Source organism: Gossypium hirsutum, chromosome A04 (genome assembly GCF_007990345.1).
Source record: "Gossypium hirsutum isolate 1008001.06 chromosome A04, Gossypium_hirsutum_v2.1, whole genome shotgun sequence".
NCBI classification, from domain to species: domain Eukaryota; kingdom Viridiplantae; phylum Streptophyta; class Magnoliopsida; order Malvales; family Malvaceae; genus Gossypium; species Gossypium hirsutum.
In genome coordinates, this window is record NC_053427.1 from 65,577,003 (window position 1) to 65,597,259 (window position 20,257).

General features: G+C 36.5%; 1 protein-coding gene across 1 annotated transcript; it reads left to right on the forward strand.

The window, feature by feature from the left end:
- Positions 1-258: 258 nt before the first annotated feature.
- LOC107931224 (transcription factor bHLH144-like) lies at positions 259-710 on the forward strand. The gene has a single exon (XM_016863038.2). It carries the CDS (start codon positions 259-261, stop codon positions 706-708), a length of 450 nt encoding a protein of 149 aa, XP_016718527.1. The 3' UTR covers positions 709-710.
- Positions 711-20,257: the final 19,547 nt, after the last annotated feature.

A 20,257-nucleotide genomic window follows, 5' to 3' on the forward strand; every position in this document is an offset into this window, starting at 1 on the left:
GCATCTTCCTCGGGAACCCATTTTCTTTTGCTTCCTCGAGAAGCTTGAGCATTTGATTCTGGAACACCTGACATAATGATCTTAAGAACAAAAAAAAACAAATTATATTAATTACTATTTTAATATCATGATTCAAAAGGTGCTTGCCAAACTAATTTAAAATTATAACACATGCTGAATGAGAAGAAATTAAATTATAATTCAACAAGTTCAGTACAAAACACTAGTACAAAACAACCAAAGCACGATCATTCTGTTATGGTAGTTTTTCCTCCATGTGCAAAACACTTGCCGCCCCTCCATGGCATTGAGTTTCAACCCTTTGAGGTTTGTCCCAAGATCTTTGTTATTTTCAATCAGACTGATAATAGGAACCAAGTCTTGTTCAAACCGGCTATCACAAACAAGTTTCATGGTAATGGATTAAATGTTTTTGCAAATTACAATGATGGCAAGTATGAGAGGAAAGATGTTTATGATGTGGGAGAAGAAACATCCTCTTTTTTGAAAGAGGATTCGGATGATATTGATGCACTGCTCAGCTCGGAAGAGGAAGAACAAGTTGAGTATGACGAAGAAGAGGTTAGCACAGCCCGGACCTTTGGAAATTATGAATTCGATACTGCTGATTCTCGCTCTGCTCATGGCTCGAAACTGGAAATTATCAAATCGCCAAAGCACCCTCAAGTCTCGATGGAGCTGAATTGAATATCCGTTACCAACTGACAAATTTGACAGGGCAGAGAAAGAAAAAATATATGAAACTGAGATGGAAAACAATGAAAGTGAACTGGAAAGGTTGCGCAATTTAGTAAAGGAACTGGAGGAGAGGGAATTGAAGCTCGAGGGCGAATTGCTTGAGTACTACGGTTTAAAAAAGCAGGAATCAGATATTGCTGAATTACAAAAGCAGCTTAACATCAAGACAGTTGAAATTGACATGCTGAATATTACCATAAACTCTTTGCAAACTGAGAGGAAGAAGCTTCAAGAAGAGATTGCACATGGAGCTTCTATAAAGAAGGAGCTGGAGGTGGCTAGGAACAAAATCAAGGAGCTACAAAGGCAAATTCAACTTGCTGCTAACCAAACAAAAGCTCAGGTATTGTTTCTCAAGCAACAAGTTTCTGGTCTTCAAGCAAAAGAGCAAGAAGCCATCAAAAGTGATGCTGAGATTGACAAGAAATTGAAAGCTTTAAAGGAGTTAGAAATTGAAGTTGTGGAGCTTAGGAGCAAGAATGAAGAGCTTCAACATGAAAAGAGGGAGTTAACTGTTAAACTGGATGCTGCTGAAGCAAAAATAACCTCCCTTTCCAACATGACAGAGGTAAGTCCCACAGACATCTCTTATTTATCATATTCTGAACTACATTTATCTTATTTATCTTATTTATCAGCAAATGGTGTAAAGGAGAACAATCTTTCAGAATTAAATTATCTTCTGCACCCTCTAGCATGCCTATAGTGAAAAAGGTTTAAACTTAAAACCAATCAACTCCAAGATTCATTTATTTAGATGAATTATTTAAAACATTATGCAACCAATATTTGCTCTTCCAACTTAATTATAATTCAGCTTTTAGGACAAAATTCAAATTAAAACAAACCCACTTGCTATAGTTTATACCAACATCATTATTTTTCTTTGTTAATTAATAGAAAAAATTTTAATTGTTGTTGTGAGAATACTTGGCAACAAATACAAACAAAATCCTTAACTCTAAGGCAGAATTGTTCTTTATGAAGAAAAGAAGCAGAAAGTACAAATCCTTGTTTAAAGAAGAAAACTAGGAATGGTGCAACTTTTTTCAATCATTTGCAATATTTGATCACACTGTGCAAGCAAAACATATGTTTCAATCTAAAAAAGCTTTCCAAAGTAAAAAAGAATCCATGCAGATCAGCAAGCAATGATCTTATCGGCTTTACTGCTTTGGTTTACAAGTGTGAACTACATTCACACCATCAATATGCATCACTTAGCATAAATTTATTTCCCCTCGCTTCCACCCGATCCTTGGGATCGATTAGTATAACAGGCAAAACGGTTCTGGAACTAGCACCAAAAAATGAAACAAGCAAAACGAAGAAATAGAACTAGCAGAAAGAAAAAGAGTATAACATATTCAAGCGAGTATTTAGCACCAAAAAGAAAAACGAAGAAATAGAACTAGCTGAAACAAGCAAAGGGAAAATTCTGGGAAAAAACCAACTCATTCAAAAAATGGCAGAAACTCTTATAAAATGTGGAGATAATGACACAGTTATACAACCATTATTATGAAAAGAATCATGTAAAATGCTTCAAGAAATGAAAAGTTTATTCATACCTCAAAAACCAAACGCCAAGACCGAGAGAAGAAACGATAAGGACAGAATCATCAACGAAATCAGTGGGAAATGGGAGGAGAAACGATGAGGACAGAAAAAGGAGAGGGTGGAGGTTGATTTCGGTTAGGGAGGGAGGGTAAAACAGAGACTTGGGAAGGGAAGCCGGACGTAATAGCTAATCTGGGATTTGGGAAGGGAATAGAGAAGCAGAGAATTTGGGCATTAGGTCGGTATTGTAATAGGCGCGTAATACCTATTACAGCAAACCAAACGCCGGAATAGATCGGTAATGTAATAGGCGCGTAATCGGGGCGTAATGGATTACCTATTACACTGAACCAAACATGACCTAAGTGATTTTTGGAAAAATTAATTTTGATAAAGTAAAATTAAATTAATCAAATCAAGTAAAATTAATATGATATTTTTGGAAGTTAATTTTTAAGTCAAACAATTGGCCCAATGGGTAATTGAACTTAAAAATTGGATATGAGATTGTAAATTGGGAACGTGAGCCCAAAACCGAGACTATAACACAAAAATTGGTCGAACCAGGCTTGGTATGTGAAACAGAGTTGACGGTCCAACTGTTGGCTAGACCTGACCGATCGGGTCATCATTGACCCGGATCGCACTAGCAACAGCCAAACCAGCTCGGGGTATTGTACGGGTGTCGCACCTGCATCACCGGACACGACGGTGTCGGTGGCTGCGAAGGCGAAGTCCCAAAGGTTAGCGGCTGTTGATTGTTGGTGGTTGAGCAGTGGAAGAGTTACACTCTTACTGGGACTCTACCGGAGAATTTGATTTCAGATTAATTATTATAAAAATAATATTATTTTAGTAATTTAATATTAAATTCAATTTAATACTTATCTTAATAGTATTTTATTAATTTAATATTAAAGTGATTATCTTAATATTAAATTTAATTTAATGTTTATCTTGTAGATAAATATTATATTAATTTAATATTAAAGTGATTTAGTTTAATCATAATTGAACTCTCTAAACTCTCCCTTTATGAAAAGAGCATTGGGTCACTATTTACACTAACTTGAATTCAAAAGAAAGTTGTAAAGAAAAAAAAATTCTGAAGAAATTTTTCTAGAAAATTTCTAGAGATATTTTTCTAATTTATAACTTAACCCAAAAGTTTAGAGAAATTGAAAAATTACCCCACTCGTAATTTTTGTGAAATTTTTTTTGATTCAAAGCGAGCCCACACTCGGCAAATGTGAGCTTGAGGATAACGAAGAAGAATACTCAGTTGAAGCACTCATCTTAGACGAATAGAAAAGGTACAATTTTGATCAAGTGTTTATTACTTAAGATATCACAACCAAGATCTTGTTTTGGAAAAAAAATTAAAACTCTGGTTTTTCCCTAAATTTATTTTCTGCGGCGTTTTCCAAACCCCTTTTTTTCCAACATTCTGATGGTCCGCAAAGACAAGGGCAAATGAGAGACTAAGGCTAAGGCAAAGCCTAAGGACAATGGCAATACCAAGCCCAACAAAGGAAAAGCTACATTGAAACCTAATGGAGGAATTGCTAAGGAAGGAAAATGTTTCCATTATGGTAAGACCGGACACTAGAAGAGGAACTGCTCTGCCCATCTTGAAAAGGTTAAGAAAGTAAAGGAAAACGAAGCATCCTCTTCAGGTATTTATGTTATTGATATTAATTTATCAACATCTACTTCTTAGGTATTAGATACCGAATGTGATTCTCATATTTGTATCTCTATACACGGACTACAAAAGAATAAGAATCTAGCAAAAAGAGTTATGAACCTCCGAGGTGGGAATGGAGTAAGAGTTGTTGTATTAGCTGTAGGAACACATATTTTATCATTGCCAAGTGGACTTAATTTTAATTTTAGAGGATTGTTATTTTGTGCCCAATTTGACTAGAAACATTCTTTCAATTTCTTATTTAGATAAAATTGGTTTTAAGATAATTATTAAGAGTAATTCTTGTTCATTTTATCTCAATAATATTTTTTATGGTTCAACACAATTAGTAAATGGACTCTACATTTTAGATCAAGATAGACCCATTTATAACATAAATACTAAAAGATCAAAAATAAATTACTCTAATAAAACTTATCTTTGGCATTGTCATTTGGGGCATAAAAGTGAGAACCGCATATCAAAGTTCCATAAAGATAGAATTTTAGATTCTTTTGTTTTTGAACAATTGGATATATGTGAGTCTTGCTTGTTAAGTAAAATGACTAAAACTCCTTTTTAATAATAAAAGTGACCGAGCTAGTGATGCATAAAAGTGAGAACCGCATATGAAAGTTCCATAAAGATAGAATTTTGGATTCTTTTGTTTTTGAACAATTGGATATATGTGAGTCTTTCTTGTTAAGTAAAATGACTAAAACTCCTTTTTAATAATAAAAGTGACCGAGGTAGTGATTTATTGAGCTTAATACATAATGACATCTGTGGACCAATGAACACACAAGCCAGAGGATGTTTTCAATACTTCATTACTTTCACTGATGACTTCAGTAGATATGGGTATATTTATTTTATGCGCCATAAATATGAAGCCCTTGAAAAGTTCAAGGAATTTAAAAATGAAGTGCAAAACCAACTAGGTAAAAGTATTAAGGCACTTCAATCAGATCGATGAAGAGAATACGTAAGTTTAGAGTTTGATGAGATGTTGAAGGAATGTGAGATTTTCTCACAACTTACACATCTTGGTACTCCATAATAGAATAGAGTTTTTGAAAGAAAAAATCGAACACTATTAGACATGGTTCGATGAATGATGAGTTATGTTGATTTTTCTACTTCTTTTTGGGGACATGCACTTGAAACAGTTGCTTTCACACTAAATCGTGTTCCATCTAAATCATTTCAAAAAGACACCATATGAAATGTGGAATGGAAAGTGTCCTAGTATTTGTTGCATGCAGATTTGGGGTTGTAAAGCTTATGTTAAACGTCAAATGTCTACTAAGCTTGAACCCAAATCTCAAAAGTGCATCTTTGTAGTATATCCTAAGGAAACTAAAAGATATTATTTCTTCAATCCTACCAAGAACAAAATGTTTGTTGCTCGGACATGAGTGTTCTTTGAAAGAGAGTTTGTCTCTAAAAATGGAAGTGGTAGAAGAATATAACTCAAAGAAATTCAAGAAGAACAACAGATCACTGAACCAGAGATTGAACAATAACATGTTCCACAAGTTGTTGCGGAACAATCGATTGTTTTGGAAACACAACTACCGCAAAGATATTGAAGAGAACGCCATGTACCTAAGAGATATTGAATTCTCATTACAACATATTGTGATATTCTACCTATGGATAAAGATGAGCCTAGGACTTATCAAAAAGCGGTGGCGAGCCTAGATTCTAAGAAATGGCTTGAGGCCATGAGGTATGAGATGGATTCCATGTTAGAAAACCAAGTATGGATCTTAGTTGACTCATCTGGAGGGGTTAAACCCATAGGATGCAAGTGGTTTTTTAAAAAGAAAATTGACATGGATGGTAATGTATAAACATACAAAAGGTGATTAGTTGCTAAAGATTTTCGACAAGTTCATGGTGTAGACTATGACGAAACCTTTGCTCTTATTTCTATGTTTAAATCCATCCGTATATTACTTGTAATAGCTTCATTTCATGATTATGAAATCTAGAAGATAGATGTCAAAAAAACTTTCCTTAATAGGAAACTGGAAGAGAATGTGTACATGACACAACCTAAAGGTTTTGTCGATTCAAAAGATGCTAGTAAAATATGCAAGCTACAAACATCCATTTATGGGTTAAAGTAAGCTTCTTGAAGTTAGAATCTTCATTTTAATGATGCGATCAAAGATTTTTGTTTTATCAAAAATGAAGATGAGCCTTGTGTTTACAAGAAAATTAGCGGGAGCACTATTTTATTCTTGGTACTGCATGTAGATGACGTACTTATCATAGGAAATGACACACCTACCCTAGAGTTTGTTAAGACTTGGTTAGGAAGTTGTTTTTCCATGAAGGACTTGGGCGAGGCTACAAATATATTAGGAGTCAAAATATATAGAGATAGATCAAGACGACTCCTAGATCTAAGCCACAGTACATACATAGATAAAGTACTGAAAAGGTTCAGTATGAAAAAATCTAATAGAGGATTCCTACCTATGAGACATGGTATTGCACTCTCAAATGAAATGTGTCTTTCAACTTCATAAGAGTGAGAACATATGAGTAAGATTTTATATGTTTCAGCTATTAGATCTATCATGTATGTCATGCTATGTACTCGTCTAGATGTATCGTATGCTTTAAGGATGAAGAGTAGGTACTGAGTAGATCCTGTTGAAGGTCATTGGGTCACAATAAAAATATCCTTAAGTACTTGATAGGGACTAAGGATACATTCATTATATATAGAGGTGAGGAAGAGCTGAGTGTAAAAGATTACACTGATGCTAGTTTCCAAACCGACAAGGATGATTCACAATCGCAATCAAGTTTTTTGATTTGCCTTAATGGTGGCATTGTGAGCTCGAAAAGTTTAAAGCAATATACGATAGCTGATTCTACAATTGAGGCCGAGTATATTGCACTAGTGAGGCTACAAAAGAGGTTTTTTTGGATCAAGAAGTTCATATCTTAACTAGAGGCTATGCCTAGCATATCAGACGCTATAAAACTTTTTTGTGACAAGAATGAAGCTATTGCACAAGTAAAGGAACCCAGATTTCACCGATCCAAACATATACTTTGGCGCTTTCATCTTATTCAAGAAATCATTTATCAAAGAGATGTGGAAATATGCAGAGTACGAACAGATGAAAACACCGCTGATTCACTAACAAAGCCTCTGACATAGCAGAAGCATGATCGTCACACTAAGTCACTCGATATTAGATACATGATTGACTGGTCTTAGTGCTAGTGGGAGATTTTTAGAGTATGCCAAAAGACCAATCATGAGATGATTGTAATCACATACTTGTTTTACCTTGTTTATTAATAAAGGCATTGTCATTATTATTTAAGTTTCTTTTTTCTGTGTATATATATAAACTGAATTGTAATAAAGTCTTAAGAAAATATGATTATTCTTAAAAATATACTTATTCAAGTATTATTGTGAGCTTAGACAACAATAATGCATTGAGACTGATGTATAGTTGATTGATGACAAAGAATTGTCATTTATATAAGGATGCCAAAATCAATACATGAGTATGTGCTAGAAAACAACATATTGGACTGACCCACTATGAGTATGTTTCTTGGCTTATTATGTAATAGTCACAATATTACTCATAGCGATAACTATGTATATAATCCTCAGACTTGAGATCATCATTATCCTAACATCATGAGTTGTATATTTTGATATAGTCAAAACGTCTACCGTAACAGATTGTACTATAAAGACTGATGTTAGATATACCACAATCCATGTAACGAGATATGGTTTATCAAGATAAGATTTATCACTCCTGCATAATGAGAGCAATATCTTAGGTCTCTTGATGGAGTGAGACTAGAAATGCATGGCCATGCTCGAATAAGTTGATATGAGATATCACACTTATTTGTTTATTGTAATTTGCTAAAAAAATCAAGAAATATGAGATTGGATATACAAGTGTGACTATTCCATGACTTGTGTCCAATTTAGATATTAAGGATAAAATGATATAAAACATGAAAAGTATTATCACATAAAGGTTATGTTGAATCACTTCTTCTAACTTGGGTGGCAATGATGCATTGCTAGATGTCTCTCATTGCTTGTAATGTTAGAAATGTTCTAGTATTACTACCAACGTTACAAGAGCCTACAAGGTCACACCCTATAGTTAAAATGAACAGAATCCAAATACATTTGGTATTGTATTTAGTTGTCACATGAATTAATTTAATTTGATAGTTAAATATTAAATACATTATATGTACAAACTTGTTGTACACAAATAGAGAACATAGATATAATTATTTAATATATAATTTTGATTCATACAAAATACAATTGTATATATTTTACCGAATTTATTAATATAAATAGCTATATTAATTAATTTCAGTCAAAATATAAAAGAAATAGAAATTAATATTCTTTTGGAAAGAATATAATTCATTTTTCAAACTTTCCATTTGTCTTCTCTATTAATAAGAGAATAATCGTGGTTTTGTTTTTTTAGATGTGATATCAAAGAGGATAAAATGATGATAACCCCTTAGTTTAAGAGAAAGTGATTGTTCGTTTTTAATCCTCTCTGAAAAGTTCAAGAGAAAGTGATTGTTCGTTTTTGACGAGGTGGACTATAAATAGGCTGGGACATTTTTGTTGTTGCTTGGTGTACAAGCCCAATTTTTGGGCCCAAAACCCTCTAACCCGTTTAACCCAGACCCAGACCTAAAACCACTAAATCCCTAGCCCAATACATTAAAGAAAAAAAAAGGGAAAACCTAAAACCCTAGCCGTTCGACCACTTGCCCCTGTCTCATCCACTACCGCCGCTGCTCCGCCACCGTTTGTCTGCAGCAACAACAGAAGAATAGACAGATATTAAAAAAAGCATGTAATGGCTATATATAAAGCCGAATCAAGAACCATTGTAAGGATCGGCACTTGAGAAATAAAAACAATATTAGATTTCAAATATACAAAAATAGAATATAGACTCTAGCAATATCAAAAGCAGGAAAAGAGCCCAATATCAGAGATTGGAGAACGAGAGTAGCGAATCTAAGGTGATTTAACTTCATTTTCGTTTTGTTCTTAGACCCATTCCCTCATTTATACATATAAATAAAGAACATAAAAAATATAAAAAAAAGAAGAAAAAAATTACCCCAAAGGCGATTTCCAGAGCCACGGTGGAGTGACGGTCGGCCGTCGGTGGCCTCCTTGGCCGGTTTCTGGGTTTAGCCCAGAAGGAGAGAAGAGATTTTTTTTTAAAGAGGCTGGAAGAATGATTTTTTTTTGCTAAGATTTTGGTATTTATAAAGGGACCATACGACGTCGTTTTGGGCCTTGATTTCAGACGCCAAAACGACGTCGTTTCGACAAAGACCTGAGCACCCGACCCGCCTATTCCCAGGGTCCGCGTGTTTTTGGACTGAGGGGTTATTTGCGCCCTCAGTCCTTTCTCTTTTGAGGCTTAGTTCAATAGGGTCTCGCACTATTTCCTTTTTTCTTTAATTTTACCCCTATAACTTTACTTCTATTTCATTTTAGTCCTGTATAAAACGTTGTGTTTTAGGGGGAAGGGATATTTTCCCCTTTGGTCCCTCTTGTTTGCTTGCGTGTCCAAATTAATCCCCTTTTTTCTCATTTATTTTAAATTAGCCTCAAGATTCCATTTTTTAATTCGATTTCGTCTTTTCTTTTATTTTTCCTCATTATGCTAATTTAATTGTAATATTATTTATTGTATTTTATTATGGTTGTATCTTTATTAATGGCTCACTATTATCGTTTTTATTTAATACTTATAAATATATGTTATAAAAATATTATTAATAGTTTTAATACTATAATTCTTATTAATATATTTGTATACCACCTAGGTATTCTTTTAATATATATGTGTTGTGCTCCATGTTATGTATATATGTGTTAATACTATACTATGTCTATATTTTTATACATCTGTACATATATATTATGTATATTTCTCCTTTTAATACCATATATATATATATTCTTTTATATATTACGTATAGTATCCAAATATATATTCTGCACATACTGTTAATATCACCATATATTTATTTTATTTTTAACATACGTATGTATTTTTAGGTAATACCTTTAATAATTGTTTTCTAACATTATTATCATTTAATATGTGTATCATATATATATCCTTTTAATATTGTGTTCTTCTATATGTTACGTATATATTTTTAATAATTGTATTATACATTACCATATCTATATAGTATTATTATTATTATTATTATTATTATTATTCCTAATATACATATACGTCTTTTAATATCATAATATAAATATATATATGCTTTTATATCATATTATTGTTATATCTATTTTCACCTCTATTATATTTTATACATGTATATATACCCTTTATATATAGTAATATTATTATATATATATATATATGTCACATATTATGGTTCATAATATTTTCATTTACTTATTATTTTACTCAAATATTATTATTTATATCACTATTATCCTTACATTTTCACCTATCACCTTTTTAATATACTTATTTTATTCTTTCCTCACTCACATTATATGTTATTTACTTGTACACGTACGTATATGCACTTTCGTACATCATTTCTAAATTATTACCCGTATTATCACTATTAATATTATTACTATCATTACTATACTATCATTCTTTAGTTTTACATAATAATTGTTTATTACGAGTTTTTTTTTGAACATCTCCTGCTTTATTCATTATTTTCTTTTTATTTGTTTTATTCGTTTATCTTTACTTATATCGTTATAATCACTTTCATTATCATTGTCATTTTATTTCGTCATTTTTATTCATTAATTTATTTATGTATTCGGTCGTTTCCTGTTCCTCATGCATTTATTTATTAGCCTTGTCATTATTTCACCTATCGTAATTGCTCGTATTATTATGTTTGTCACTGTCACGCTTATTCTTACGCATTCGCCTCATGGTTTGCTTTTATATCTCATCATGCTTTTTATCCGATACCTTAAAATAATTCCTTCATAAAAGTGATATTCCATATTCGGTAATTCGAGACAATCGTGCCCTAACTTACTGGGTTTCGATTTTTCTCATTTAACTTAAATAACGGAATACTCTTTTAAATTGCTATACGAATTTTGAAAATGCTCACTCTCGGAAATACGAAGTGTTGTGCCCTAACTTACCGGGTATGATATTTCGTCACCTAGAAATATGAATTTGTTTTAAAACAAAGGCAATATTCGGTGTTTGAGAACTCGGAAAATGTACCCTAACTTACTGGGTTTCGATTTTTCCCGTTTACTCTAAATAACCGAATACCCTTTTAACAAATTAAAAGACGTAAATTTTATACAAAAGGCAAGCTCGCCCTAAAAATTCGAGATAATCGTGCCCTAACTTACTGGGCCTCGACTTTTCTCATTCAATCTAAATGCAAAATATTCTTTTAAATCACAACATGAGTCTAAAAATGCTTATTTTCGGAGCTTCGAGGTGTGGTGCCCTAACTTACCGGGTATGACATTTTGATATCTCGAAATAAGATCTTTTGCAAATAAAGGCAATGTTCGGGATTCGAAAATTCGAGGAAACGTGCCCTAACTTACTAGGTTTCAATTTTCCTCGTCCGCCCTAACTAACCGAATATCCTTTTAAAAGAGGTTAAAATACATCGATTTTAAATAAAAGGCGAGCTCATTCTGAAAAGTTTGAGATGCCGTATCCTAACTCACTGGATATGACGTATCGTTGCCTCGAGACGAGAATGTCTTTAACGTTTTATTGTTTTACAAAGAAGGATTGTATTTCAAAGTCTTTCAAGTTTTTTTTTACTTTTCGACACTAAGACACTAATTAATCAACTAGGTACCAATTTTGGGCGTATCGAGGGTGCTAATCCTTCCTCGTGCGTAACCGACTCCCGAACTCATTTTCTGATTTTTGTAGACCAAAAAAAAAATATCATTTTAGTAAATCTTCACTTTTGTTAAAATGATTAATTAAAGGTGATCCGATCACACCTCATCAAAAAGATTGGTGGCGACTCCTCTATTAGTTTTTTTTTCATTTTCAAAAATCTAAGTCAATTCCCGTTTTTTTTTCAAAAAATGGTTACGACAGCTTGGCGACTCCGCTGGGGACAAATAAGAGAGTCAAGCCACAAGTTGATTAACTTTTGTCTTTTTATCGAAAATTGAAATTTTGGTTTTGAAATATGATCCTTTCATTGCATTTCATCAGCTATTTTTGTGGTTTATATAATACCTGCTACGTTGGTCCGATTCTTTAAATAGTGTTGCATATTGCATTGCATGACCGCTGTGGTCACACCCTCTGAAGTGGGAGCGCGAAACTATTCCTTCGTGAGGTTTTCACCTCCGTGCAGGACAGTGGATTGCTTTCGGGATACATCCGTACCTATGTCTTCGTGAGATTTTCATCTCCGTGCAGCCATAGGGAAATGTATTCCCCTGAACTGAACTCGGTCTGTATGAGCCTATAATGGGTGAAGATCGAGGAATCTGCTGGTTCAGGTACCCTTATTCTAGAATCAAACCCCATGTAGCGAGCCTCAAGAACCCACCCTGGGTAGAGCCACTCCGAAACCCTAGTGGTTACCTGAGCAAGTGCTATATTTATTATTATTTGTTTGCTTTGAACTGCGTATAAATTACTGACTTGCTTTGTTTTACTTTTATTTGCATGGCATTTTCATCATAAAAGGTGTTAATTCGCATTCGGTTCCTAAATAGATAGCTTATCATGGAAAAGGGGTTTTTTGATAAAGTAGAAGACAACGCGGCTGTCCGGATATGGGCTGAGACAACACAACGAGAGAAAGGTGACAGTCTTACCGAGGGGTATGTGTCAGAGCTATGGAATTTTACTCGGATCAGCGTAACTCAGAATAATCTCCAAGAGATGAAAGAAATATGGGGCCAGTGGGACGATGAGGTCAAACAGCTATTCTATTGTCATTACGGTGATTTACCTTATCTGCTCGACGTCAAGGTAGACGAGCACCTGTTTCGAGCCCTTGCCCAATATTGGAATTCTGCTTACAGTTGCTTCACTTTCGGGAAGGTAGATTTGGTACCTACTATAGAAGAATACACGACCTTGCTCCATTGCCCAAAGATTCAGGTAGACAGAATTTATACCAGACCTGCTAACGTCCCAGCATTTTCAAAAAAATTAATGAACATCACAGGGATGAGCGAATAGTGGGTGACAACCCGGATCAAACAAAAAGGAGACTGTAAATGCATTCCTTGGAGGAACCTGAGGGATCTAGTCTTAGCGCACCCCGACGTGAAGAAAAGGGTAGATGTCTTCGCCTTGAGCATTTATGGACTGGTCATCTTCCCCAAGGCTTTGGGGCATGTAGACGAGGCTGTTGCCGACCTTTTCGACAGGCTTGGTAAAGGAACCACCTGTACCCGCAATCTTGGCTGAAACTTTCAGATCATTAAATGTTTGTAGAAGAGCGGGCGAAGGGAGATTTATTGGATGTGCACAGCTCTTGTTGTCCTGGTTCCACAGCCATTTTTGGAAAGTGGAAAAGGTCTCGTATCGCATCTTATCTGAAAATTACTCTCCGCTGAAAGAGTTAGTGGCTACATCGAGGCGAGATGATGTGACAGAAGAAAATTGGATGACAGTGCTCCAGAATCTGCAAGAAGAAGATGTTGAATGAAGAGCCCCGTGGATGGTTCCTAATGAAATATTATACCGATGCGGAGACTTCGATTGGGTTCCCTTGTTAGAAGTATGGGGGGTCGTCGGGTATGCTCCTCTGCTTGCATTGCGACAATACAGATCCAGACAGTTTACACCACCAACATACGGGTTAGCCCAGTGCGAGTTCGTGTTCACAGGGAATAATTACAAAAAGAAAGTTCGCGAGATATCAAATGCCTGGAACCAGACTCGTAGAATGAAGAAGTTTGCCGCCAATCCCATGACTACTCCTGAGTACGACCGATGGTGGAATCAGAGGATTAACGACAACATCCCTACATCAGATCCAGGGAATCCTCAATCAATAGAAGAGCACCTGAAAGTAATCCCATCTAAGTTAGAAATCATCACGCAAGATTTTGAGAGAAAGAGTCTGGAGCTAGAAAAAAGGATTGAGCATTTGGAAGAAGAAAAGATGCAGTTAGGGTTAGACATCGATGCCCAGAAACTAGAAGCTGAAAGACTCAGAAAAGGGAAAAACAAGGCCGAAGAGGACTTAGACAGTTTGAAAATGGACTATAAGAAGCTGCGCAGATCAATGAGAACCGCTGGGTTAGGAAAAACATCCGAATAATGGCGTCATGAAGTTAAAGAAGAACAAAGCAAAGCCAACCAATGGGAGAAAAAATTTCGCGATGCTCAAACTCGAGAAGGTGCTCTGAAAAGAAGTTTGGTAGAAATCCAGAATGAGAAAGAAGGGTTAAAGATCCGAGTATCAGAGTTAGAGAGGTCATTGTATCAGTATCGCTCGCGTAACTCTGCAATCGAGTTGAAAGCTAGTCAGAACAGAATTGAAGAATTAAAAGAGAATATAGAAGAACTCAAAACAGCGCTGCAAAATCGTGAACTTCAGATAGAACTCCTCGAGGTAAAGAACGAGTGATGGAAGGAGCAACTTCATCAATCTCAAGACCAAGTCAGGAGCAGGGATTACGTCATGGGTGAAGCTTTGACTCAAGTGCGAGAAGTGGCTGATCACTTGCAAACATTAGCAGTACAAGCCGATGTGCTGAGTTTAAAATACGAGTCAGAATCAGACCGAGGACAAAAGCTAGCTTGGCTTCTTAGGCAGGTCAAGGCCTTAAGCATCAGGGCCAAGCCTTATATGTAATCTATTTTATGTAAAGAAACTTGTTTTCTAGAAAAGTTACTCTAATGAAATCGAATTGGAATCAACGCCTTTTTGCATTCATCGCATTCATTGCATTCATGCATCAGCATTGTATCATACGCACTAAAACTCACAAGGAACCCTAAAAATCATGGCAGTTACCCTGGAACATCGTTACGGTACAAGGGGAAAAACAAGAGCAATGGACCAAAGGTTAGAGAGATTAGAACAAATGTAAAAAGAGATGCAGGATCAATTACAAACACATATGCAAGAACAGGTTGCCAAAATCCAGCAAGATATGAGGGACCATATGTTGGAATCCCAGAGGAGTATGATGGATCAATTAACGCGTCTATTGGCTGGTGGATTAGAAAAAGGGAAAAGCCCCATGATCAATGCTGGAGATGACAACGAAGATCCCTCCGGGGTTTGTCCTAGTGGACATTCAAACACAACCTGATGTGTACCCAAGAAGGCCATCAGTCACAATCAGGCCTCAACCATTTCAAGCTAGTGTCTCGGCACAGATGAATTATCAGACTGGTTCAGGCTCTAATCCGGGGGACAATCCAACCAACCCTGTGGCCCTCAATCTCGATGAAGTGATAGAAGTAGAAAAGACAAGGGTAGAACTCCCGAGAGAGCTTGAAGAAAGATGTAGATGGTTGGAAGAAAAATTTAAAGAAATAGAAAACACCGACTATCGTGGTGGAATCGACGCTAAGTAATTAAGTTTGGTTCCAGACCTGGTACTCCCTCCCAAGTTCAAAACTCTGAAATTTGAGAAATACAACGGGACTAGCTGTCCCGAAGCTCACATCACTATGTTTTGCAGACGAATGGCAGGCTATGTCAATAATGACCAACTATTGATCCACTGCTTCCAGGAAAGTCTGGTTGGGGCCGCTTCTAGGTGGTACAACCAACTAAGTCGTAACCAGATCAGTTCATGGAAGGATTTAGCACAGGCTTTCATGAAGCAGTACAGTCACGTGACAGACATGGCTCCTGATAGAGTCACGTTACAGAACATGGAGAAGAAACAAAATGAGAGTTTCAGGCAATACGCCCAAAGATGGAGAGAGGTAGCAACGCAAGTTCAACCACCTCTTCTGGAGAAAGAAATGACCATGCTCTTTATCAATACGCTGAAGGCTTCATTCATTAACCACATGCTAGGGAGCGCTACTAAAAGCTTCTCAGACATAGTAATGTCAGGAGAAATGATAGAGAACGCGATAAGATGCGGAAGGATTGAAGCAGGGGAAAATGCTAAGAGGACAGCGCCGAGAAAGAAAGAGCACGAGGTGAATAATGTGAGCTCATATTCAAAGTCGATCACCGTAAGCCAACCAAGGTCGACAACTACTGGACAGCAGGGCCCACCCCGACAAGAGCCCAACACAGAATAAAATAGGGAGAAACTTCAATTTACGCCCATCCCAATGACGTACAAGGAGTTATACCAGAGTTTATTTGATGCACATGTCGTGTCTCCCTTCTATCTAAAGCCAATGCAACCTCCATACCCCAAATGGTATGACGCAAATACCCAATGCGAATACCATGCGGGAGCCACAGCACACTCGATAGAAAATTGCACCACTTTCAAGAAATTGGTTGAAAGACTCATCAACATGGGGATTGTGAAATTTGATGATGCATCCAATACAGAGAATCCATTACCTAACCATGGGGATAAGGGAATAAATGCGATAATCCAGAGTTCGGGGAAAGAAATTGAGATGAATGTTGCAGAAGTGAATACCTTGTTGAAAGAAGTATGGAAGAAAATGGTGGAAAGAGGTTTGATGCCACAGAATTCGGGGGTCAGGCCTCGAAAAGCGAAGAATTATTGTGAGTTCCACGATTAAGAGGATCATGAGATTCAGAAATGCAGCCAATTCAGGGCTTTAGTACAAGGATTGATGGATAATAAGGAGCTGGAATTCTTCGAATATGTCGGGAGCCTAGAAGAAGCAGATGTGTGTGCCTCCGAAGAGGGGTCGACGAAGGATAATTACAAAGTCAACCACCCAGTGGTTATCATATCACGTCCGAGAATGAATGAAGCCGGGGCACAAGTTGCGCCAAAGGTCGTAATCCAAAGGCCCGTTGCTTTTCCTTATAAAGATAGCAAAATGGTACCGTGGAACTATAGCTGTAATGTGACATTCCCGGGAGAGGAGACCCCGATTAATGCATCAGAAGAAGTTCAAGATGAAGGTTTTTACACGCGCAGCGGAAGGCGTTATACCCCAAATACAAAAGTCGAGCAGGTTAAAGAAAAATCATTAGCAATTGAATAAAAGAAAGAGAAGACGTCGGGGCCTGAACCAACTATTAATGAATCAGTGACTGAAAAAGAAGCCAAGGAATTCTTAAAATTTTTAAAGCACAGCGAATATAGTGTTGTAGAACAGTTGCACAAACAGCCAGCGTGTATATCGGTACTGGCCTTACTTTTGAGTTCTGAAACCCATCGCAGCGCATTGATGAAGGTGCTGAATGAAACTTATGTTGCTAACGATATCTCTGTAAACAAACTAGACCGCTTAATCAACAATATAAGTGCCGACAACTTCATATTCTTCAATGACGATGAGGTACCGCCAGGGGGCCGAGGATCAACTAAAGCTTTGCACATCACGACTCGCTATAAAGGGTACACGTTACCGGGGGTATTGATTGACAATGGGTCTGCACTGAATGTCCTACCCCTATCTACGCTGAGTAGGTTGCCAGTGGATAGTTCCCATATGAAGACATGCCAAAATGTAGTGAGAGCATTTGATGGCACGGAAAGGAAGGTAATGGGGAGAATTGAAGTACCCCTCTTGATCGGGCCGAGCACATACGAGGTAGATTTCTTGGTCATGGACATTAAGCCTTCATATAATTGCCTATTGGGGAGACTGTGGATACACTTGGCAGGGGCAGTCCCTTCATCGCTACATCAAAAGTTGAAATTAGTGACCGAAGGTCGGTTAGTAACAATCAATACTGAAGAGGACATCATCGCGGCAATAACCAGTGATGCCCCGTATCTGGAGGCAAATGATGAAGCAATCGAGTGTTCTTTTCGATCTTTGGAATTTGTGAACGCGACGTTCATCATCGAAGGAAATAATATTCCAATGCCCAAGTTATCTGAGACTACATGAATGGGACTACGGCTAACTATTGAAAAAGGGGCTCTACCCGAAAGAGGACTCGGGAGATACCTCCAGGGAAGGATTAATGTACCGATGATAAAGGACAAACAAGACCGTTTTGGGTTAGGGTTTAAACAGGACATGAAACAAAAAAAGAAGGAACTTGAGAAGAAGCAAGAAAGAAGGAGAGCACGATTGAGCGGGGGAGAAATTGAATGGGAACCAATGATCTTCCCCCATATATCGAAGACTTTTGTGTCTGGAGGGTTCATTCACTCCGAACGTAAGACGTCAGGAAAGGAAATCTTGAAAGGAATGATGGAGAGTTTGGACATCAACGCCACATATGAAGAAGGAACTGGGGTAGAGAATTTGTCGGGCATTCGCCCCTATGAGCCGGGAAGCGTTCTGAATAATTGGATTGTGGAAGAGATTCCTGTAGTCTTTAGAACTAACTCAGAGTAATGTCCAAAACACACTTATTGCTCTAGGCCTAGGAGTAAGAAGTGTCCTTTTGTGAAATAGGCTTATGTTTGAAATCGTTATTTCAATAAAATGCATCCTTTCGACTTATTCCATGCAAATATTTTTCAGTCATGATCATACCATACACATCTTTGTTCTTAGATTCTCTTGTTCTTTGTATCTTTCTTCGTAAGTACAACAGGTCTTCAGATATCAATGATGTGAGTGACGTTGCTACTCATTCAGAGTCTCCTTTTGATCGGTATATGTGTCTAGAAGGATCTCAGGACTTTGAAGATGACGGAGATTGTAACTTGTCCCCTGACTTGTTAAGGATGGTGGAACACGAGAAGAAACAAATTTTACCCCACAAAGAGACCGTAGAAGTCGTGAACTTGGGAGATGAACTAGAAAGGGGAGAAGTAAAGATCGGAGCTTGCATCACCACAGAGACAAAGCGGGACCTTATTGAGTTACTCCAAGAGTTCAAGGACGTCTTTGCATGGTCATATCAGGATATGCCTGGGCTAAGTACTGACCTTGTGGTACACAGGCTCCTCATCAAAGAAGAATGCAAGCCAGTTCAGCAAAAGCTTCGAAGGATGCGGCCCAATGTTCTGTTGAAAATAAAAGAGGAGGTCAAGAAGCAATTTGATGCTGGTTTCTTACAAGTAGTTAAGTACTCGGAATGGGTAGCCAACATCATCCCCGTCCCTAAAAAAGATGGAAAGGTACGGATGTGTGTAGACTACAGAGACTTAAACAATGTTAAAAGTGTAAATCCATGGGTATTAAAGTGAAATATTAGTTAATATGGGCTGAATGGAATGTATAGTAAAATCGGTTAGTATGGTTTTGGTGTGGAAATGGTGAATTTTGCAAGTTAAAGGTTTAGGGACTAAACCGTGAAGAATGTGAGAAATTACCTTAGTTAAATGTACTACTATGTCTATTGTAAGTATTAAATAAACGTGCATTTGATTAGGAAGAGAATTATAACGATGTTTTGTAAATTTGATTGAGTTAATATTGAATGCATATGCGTGCCCCTGTTTTTACTTTGGTGCCTCTGAATGCACATACGTTCCCCTACTTTTTTTGTTCTTTATTGGAAGAGTCTTTAAGAAATAAGTTAGGTAGCAGAACAATTTCATCAAAAACATCTCTGCTAATCACAACTTTTCTATTTTCAGGACACCATAACTTATACCGTTTTACACCAACTTTATAACCAAGAGAAACACTTTTAATGGATCTCAGTTCCAATTTTCCATTATCAACATGAGGATATGCAGGACACCTAAAAATCTTTAAATCAGAATAATCAACAAGATTACGAAACTATACCTCTTGTGGAGTCTTTTTCTCAATGGTAATAGATGGAGATCGATTGATCAAAAAGCATGTAGTAGAGGTTGTTTTGACCCAAAACAACTTTGGTAAGTTGGTATTCTATAACATACATCGAACCTTCTCTATGATCGTTCTGTTCATTCGTTCTGCAATGTCGTTTTGCTGTGGAGTATGACAAACTGTCAAGTGTCTCACGATCCCTTCTAATTTGCATAGTTTATTAAACTCATCAGAATAGAACTCTAAGCCATTGTCTATACGGAGGTGTTTTATTTGTTTTCCCGTTTGTTTTTCAATTATATTTTTCCAAGACTTAAATGCAGATAGACATCGCTTTTTTGCTTCAGAAAAAAGGCCCAAACTTTTCTAAAAAAATCATCAATAAGTGTTAGCATATAATTAG